Below are 7,500 nucleotides of genomic sequence, written 5' to 3'. Positions count from 1 at the left end.
TTTAGTTTGTAATGTTGATGAATTAAAAACAATATAGGCTTTTGAAGGCAGGATTGTGATGTGAACCCAATACTGCCACCAGCTGGCGGAGTCAGGCTAAGCCCATGCAGCCCAGAAACCTACCCTGTGCTCTTTAAATTTCTGAATAAAATGAAACAGTTAGCAAGTCGAAAAACACCCAGTCGGAAAACAATCTGTGATATGTCTTCTATTATATTCCTGGACCGATTATATGACAAAGGTCGCTATCGTTCATAAATAATGTTTCTTTACAAGATGTCCAGCGGGCTCCCATCCACTCCAATGTATTCATCGAACTTCCGCTGCGAGTTCTTGCACATGGGGGCGTGGTGGGGTTGGGTTTCTTGATTGGAACCAAGAAAGCTTAGAGAAGGAAAAGACACCAACGTCATGGTGTCACGTGACTGGACGCCGGGGCTGCGCCATGACACCCCACCACGCCCCCATGTGCCAAAATTCACACTGGAAGTTTGATGAATACATGGGAGTGGATGGGAGACCGCTGGACATCGCTAAACAAACATTATTTATGAACGATAGCGACCTTTGTCATATAATCGGTCCAGGAATATAATAGAAAACATATCACAGATTGTTTTCCGACTGGGTGTTTTTCGACTTGCTAACTGTTTAATTTTATTCAGGAATTTAAAGAGCACAGTACGGCTCTGGGCTGAATGGGCTTAACCTGACTCCGCCAGCTGGTGGCAGTATTGGGTTCACAATCCTGCCTTCAAAAGCCTAACATTACAAACTAAATAACGCTTTAAAAATGTTGAGAATAAAGGATTTTGCAATATTACAAGTCAGTGCGGTGTTTTCACTAAAGTAAAAGTTGCCTAGCAGTAGCCTATCACAATGTAATATGCTCTACAAGTGGTTAAGTTTCAGAATAAATACGCAAATTAACAGTAGCCTTAGGACCAACCCGCCTAGTATAATACAACAGTAGTTTTAAGTAGTACAATACAACGTAATAGTAGTCTAGTAATAACTAATAATTGTAGTGAAAGTATAATATTTGCATGTGAAATGTAGAGGTAATTAAACGATTTAAGTGTCCCTCAAAATATAGTAGGCATAGGCATACCTTAAAGAAGTTAATGCTTGCTCTATCAACTCCAGACATTGCCTTATTCAGTTTCAAGTTAAATATGAATGAATGACTGGCTAAATGAAATTGTACTGGTACCACGGAACGTGACGCGCATGCACGCACGCATCGCGGCATGCACACAGAACAGCTGTATAGCCTAAGCCTAAAACACAAAAGTAGACTTAAAATGGTCAGACAAACATCCTTACTGGACACTAGCGAAACTAAAAGGTTTGCTTTGGACGAATATATCTGTAACTGCTATTTGATGGAGGAGAACACCACACAGCAGCAGTAGCCTACTGCATAGCAGTCCACACTCCTGTAAGTCAAGTGTGCATGGCATGCTTACCGGCTACGTGCGCTCACAGTCAGCTCAGGTATATAAACAGTTAAAGCTGTTGTTATGCAAAGTAGTGGCTATTTGAATTCGGCACGGTACTTTACACAGTGTGAAAATAGGGGGAGGTGGGCGCCAGTAAACCTAGACCACTGGGTACTTGTTGGTGACTTCAAGACAGTAGAAAGTAATGTGTGATGTTATGTTACAGAAGCGTTTATTTTACAATGGTCTCAATCATTCAGAAAGTGTTTATTTATATGCTTGTCTATACTTTGCTCCATTCACTCCAATACATTCCCAGCAGTTTCGGCAGCAGATTCGTCACTGTGTACTACTTAAAACTACTGTTGTATTATACTAGGCGGGTTGGTCCTAAGGCTACTGAAAAAAGTATTTCATCAAACACCACTGACTTGTAATATTGCAAAATCCTTTATTCTCAACATTTTTTTAAGCGTTATTTAGTTTGTAATGTTGATGAATTAAAAACAATATAGGCCTATGGGGTTTGAAGGCAGGATTGTGAACCCAATACTGCCACCAGCTGGCGGAGTCAGGTTAAGCCCATTCAGCCCAGAGGTACCAGAGCTGTGCTCTTTAAATTCCTGAATAAAATGAAACAGTTAGCAAGTCGAAAAACACCCAGTCGGAAAACAATCTGTGATATGTCTTCTATTATATTCCTGGACCGATTATATGACAAAGGTCGCTATCGTTCATGAATAATGTTTGTTTACAAGATGTCCAGCGGGCTCCCATCCACTGCAATGTATTCATCGAACTTCCGATGCGAGTTTTGGCACATGGGGGCGTGGTGGGGTGTCATGGCGCAGCCCCGGCGTCCAGTCACGTGACACCATGACGTTGGTGTCTTTTCCTTCTCTAAGCTTTCTTGATTGGAACCAAGGAAGCTCTGAGAAGGAAGTGAAGTGGTCACGTGACTGTAGCCTGGTTGGCTGATTCGGTCTGGTTTATTAACCAGGCTAACGTGACTGGGCTGCGCCATGACACTTTCATGGACACTTTCATGGGAGCCAAACTACCCGGAAGTTTGGCAGAATGCATTGGAGTCAATGAGAGCTCAGTGACCAGCTCATGAACAAACAGAAGAACTAACAGAAGACATATCACAGGTTGTTTTCTAATCACTTACTTTTCGATGTGCACAGAGTGCACAGTATATAATTTTATCTGAGGATCTAAACAGCAGCAGGTATCGTTTCTGGCCCCGAAGTATCGCGATATTTGGCTGCCAGACAGGAAACGGTGGGAAGTATCGCGATACTTGGTGCGTTCAGAAATGTACTTTGTACTTTATGGTATCTCTATTTTTATAGAGATACCATACCTCATTAAAAATTACACAGTGTACACATCGAATAACAACACAGCAGACAATAATGTGTTACATGTCTTCTGTTATTTTCCAGAAGTGATTACTTTACAAAAGGTCTCAATTGTTCATAAATAATGTTTGTTCATGAGCTGGTCACTGAGCTCTCATTGACTCCAGTGCATTCTGCCAAACTTCCGGGTAGTTTGGCTCCCATGAAAGTGTCCATGAAAGTGTCATGGCGCAGCCCAGTCACGTGACCACTTCACTTCCTTCTCAGAGCTTCCTTGATTGGAACATCTTTGAATGCACATTGAGTTATAATTGTACTTCCGGGTGCTTCAAAACGCCACTGAGCAACTTCTATTGAAATGAATAGCGGCGGGGCGGGGCTAACGCTCCGGTTCGGTCTCTATCCTTTTATTACTCTATGGTGTGTGTGTGTGTGTGTGTGTGTGTGTGTGTGTGTGTGGGGGGGGGGGGGGGTACCTTGGCAGTGCCATCGAACGACCAGGACAGCAGTCGCGCGCCAGTGGGCGTGTCAGTGGGCGTGTCCGTGGGCGTGTCCGTGGGCGTGGCCTGGCGGAGCAGAGAGAAACGCCGGACCTGCTCCGTGTGACCGCGCAGCACCGTGCACTCTCCTGTCCTCCACCTCCACACCTACAGGGGGCAGCAGACACACACACACACACACACACACACACACACACACACACACACACACACACACACACACACACACACACACACACACACACACACACACACACACACACACAGACCACACACACACGGCACAGACCACACACACACGGCACAGACCACACACACACACACACACACACACACACACACACACACACACACACACGGTCTGTTTAGAAGCAGTGGATGACTGTAGGGGGCGCCGCCGCGCGACATGACACTTCAGAGTAACGTGACCCATTTAGACCTGAGGATGATTCGACAAAATAATGTCTTCTAAATCATGACAGTTTTCTGAAAAAAATGTTTCTAAGTCAGTGGTTCTCAAACATCTTCATGTCAAGACTTAGCCCTGAAACATGACTGCCATGATGATTATCATGACAGTCATGACGCAACTGCAGCCTGTTTTACGCGGTCGCTACATTTACAATCAAAACGTATATATAAACATTCCGATTTCAAATATAAAGTACTCACAATTTGTCCCACGGGTGTTAGTTAGTTGCTGCACCAGCGATTAGCACTGCTGCATTCCGCGTTCTTTAATAAAAAGCATTTTTATCCGAGCGCCCCGGGGTACTTTTCTCAAACGGGGTTTGTTTGGGAAATCCACAGTTGCACACCGGGAGCGCACTCGCCTATTAGTCTGTATTGGCAGGGCGGTCAGCGTACCTATATCGAACACACCGAGTGCCACCCTCCTCCCGACCGATAGGGGCGCGTAGTTGAAATCCAATGGCAAAATAACAGCTCGGATAAAAATGATCTTTATTAAAGAACGCGGAATGCAGCAATTCTAATCGCTGGTGCAGCAACTAACTAACACCCGTGGGACAAATTGTGAGTACTTTATATTTGAAATCGGAATGTTTATATATACGATCGCGTAAAACAGGCTGCAGTTGCGCCATGACTCTCATATGAAAAACGAGAGTCTTGAACCATGGCTAGTCAAGACTATGACTAAAACTAAAATAGAAATCTGCTGCCATTAAAACCGTGGAAGCAGCAGCGGTGGATAAGCGGGGCCATGGAGACCCACCCGTATGGTGCAGTCCTCTGAGGAGCTGATGAGCTGAAGTCCGTCCGGGCTGAACACACAGTGCAGAACCGTCCGGGTGTGTCCGAGCAGGGTGGCCAGGACCAGGCCCGTCTGGACCTCCAACACCTGGACACAGAGAGAGAGAGAGATGGCTCTATCACTATTAACACAATCGGTGCCGGAAGTTCTTCAAAATAGAAGCTCTGGGGTGCCAGAGTTGTCTGGTCGCTTTTACTCTGAAACCCACGACCCGGAAACAATCCACTCAAAAAGGTTTACTTTACATTGCTAGCTTACATTGCGATCGTTTTAATTTATACGATATATGGTCCAAAAAGCGTTCATATTTTGAACAGCTAAGTCAACGTTAAGCCAATTTTAGTGCAGAGCGTAGCATACGGTAGCCGAAAGGCGAACTGACAAAAAATTTCAGAATATTCTTATCTCGCCCGGTATCATTGAGGGTGCGCTATCTATGTAAAGCGCCTTGGATAAAGGCACTATATAAATGCACCATTTACCATTTACCACACACAGTAAAGCGATTTGGATAAATGCACCATTTACCATTCAGTAAGTACATACCTGTACGGTCCCGTCCTCGCAGCCCAGGGCCACGGCAGAGGGTCGTGCGGTCCCGTCCTCGGAGGGTCGTGCGGTCCAGAGACACGTGCAGCGGATCCTCGACGGCTGCTCCTCGGTCTGGAACAACACGGAGCCCGAACGACCGTCACGCACCTGGAAAACACAACGTTAACGACATGGATGCATGTCCACAGAAACAGAAGCAACTAGAACTGCACTCTGTCGAGTGCCTACTTGCTTGTTGCGCACTAGTAGGCCTTGCGCAAGCAGAGTGCGCAAGTACTGTCGACCGCTACAAACTGTCAAATCTCAGTTTCTCTGTGAAGGAACGTTTGAAATGTTGAATTATTAGGTTTAGCTATTTGCTACCTACCTACTTTATGCATGTAAAAAAAACTAGTATTATGAAGTATGGTACAAGTTTCTATCTATAAAAGAAATATGCATCGAATATCGTCCTGGGCGAAACTAGTACTTGCGCGCTCTCAGTAGCCAAAAGAATGAAGTAGCCAAAAGAATGATTTTAACTGAGTGGAAGACATCGACTGTACCTCGTTTTATTAAATGGCTTAATGAATTTGTATCTTTGATACACCTGGAGAGGTTGCGCTGCAACAGACAGGACAGTCTAGCCACTTTTCAGTATATTACTGCTCACCTTGACTCCGCTGCGTAACTGCTGACCTGTTTCCCCTACTGTTCATATTTATATGTGCCCAAGTTCATGTTTATATTATATTACATGTTACATATTATATGTATATATATATATATGTATGTATATAGATATATTATATATATTTATGTTGTATTATGTATTATATATTTATGTTCTGTTTGGCTACTGATATCCATGTCCTCCTGCTCTACTCTTTTTGATGTCTCATGATGGTTGTGTTCATCTTATGACCTATCTTAACACGATAGGCCCCCCCACTCGTTTTATATACATTGCCCAGTCTGGTGTATGTGTCGTTGTTATGTATGTCTTGTTTGTCATGTCTATAAAAACCTAATAAAAACTAATATAACAAAAACCTTGTGCAATTTAACACACACACGTATGTGTGCCCTACTTGAATACTTCAAATCAAAACGTGCTCACCACTAACCTGCAGTCGGTTGCGGTTATCAGCCGCCGCCACGGTGAGCTCGCCGCCGCAGAAGACGACGTCGGAGTCTCTCTTCAGGGACACGGCCGACGAGGTGTGGACTCGTTTGGTCTCCCACAGCTGCGCCGTCGGAGGCAACGAGTAGAAACAGTTAAAAGTAATTATCACAATCAAACATTGTACAATCTGGCCGATATGGTGTGTTTCCATGTAGGCCCCGTCGTTTCAGGTCTTGGTAATAATAGTATTCAATAATTAATTAATTAATTAATTAATTAATTCAAAAATTAACCCATTCTGAACGGGAACCCATTTTGGTGTTAGCATCATGTTATGCTTTAGCTATTGAAAAATAGCAGATCTACAAGCTCATAGCGCGCCACCGAGTGGCGCGCTACGAGCTTGTAGGTCTGCTATTTTTTAAACATCGAAGAACGACTGACATTTTTTAGAATCTGATCTCAGGTCAGAATGGGTTAATCAGACCAGTGTGTGTCCAGTGGAAACCTCGTATGAATCTGATCTCAGGTCAGAATGAATTAACAACTCACAATTAACAACGTAAATACGGACTGAAGATTTCACCTTCACCTAATTAGCCCTTCGCCAAGTCCCTCCCCAAACCCGTCCTTGTCCAATAGGCACGTTAGCAGCGAGGAGGCAGGGCAAGCTGTCCTCCACACCCAGTCGTTAGTATTATTGTCGTCGCCTGGGCGGGTCAGTCGTGAAACTTTCTCGACGTTAAGCCGTGTGCAAAATAACAGTATATATATATATATATATACCTCATAACAGACGGCTATGAGGTGACGAAAGCTTGCCCATGCATAGCAACGGTTGCTAAGCTATTTGGATTGCCGTTGGACAATGGCTTTTTGGGGGTGGGGTTTAGTGAAGGGATAAATAACACTCGTCAACACTCGTACGTACCCTGACCGTATGGTGGTAAAACACTCGTACGTACCCTGACCGTCTGGTGGTAAAACACTCGTACGTACCCTGACCGTCTGGTGGTAAAACACTCGTACGTACCCTGACCGTCTGGTGGTAAAACACTCGTACGTACCCTGACCGTCTGGTGGTAAAACACTCGTACGTACCCTGACCGTCTGGTGGTAAAACACTCGTACGTACCCTGACCGTCTGGTGGTAAAACACTCGTACGTACCCTGACCGTCTGGTGGTAAAACACTCGTACGTACCCTGACCGTCTGGTGGTAAAACACTCGTACGTACCCTGACCGTCTGGTGGTAAAACAC

General features: G+C 44.6%; 1 protein-coding gene across 1 annotated transcript in view; it reads right to left on the bottom strand.

The window, feature by feature from the left end:
* The window catches only part of apaf1 (apoptotic peptidase activating factor 1), a 38,450-nt gene that overhangs the window by 5,779 nt on the left and 25,171 nt on the right, over window positions 1-7,500 (bottom strand). The window contains exons 19-22 of the mRNA XM_083757417.1: window positions 6,241-6,360; window positions 5,129-5,281; window positions 4,544-4,669; window positions 3,283-3,453 (exon numbers count right to left, since the gene is read on the bottom strand). Of these exons, the coding sequence (XP_083613543.1) occupies window positions 3,283-3,453; window positions 4,544-4,669; window positions 5,129-5,281; window positions 6,241-6,360 (570 nt within the window). The remainder of the gene's footprint in view (window positions 1-3,282; window positions 3,454-4,543; window positions 4,670-5,128; window positions 5,282-6,240; window positions 6,361-7,500) is intronic.

This window comes from Protomyctophum parallelum (genome assembly GCF_964188405.1).
Source record: "Protomyctophum parallelum genome assembly, chromosome: 22".
Lineage (NCBI taxonomy): Eukaryota > Metazoa > Chordata > Actinopteri > Myctophiformes > Myctophidae > Protomyctophum > Protomyctophum parallelum.
This window is presented reverse-complemented; position numbering and strand designations above follow the sequence as displayed.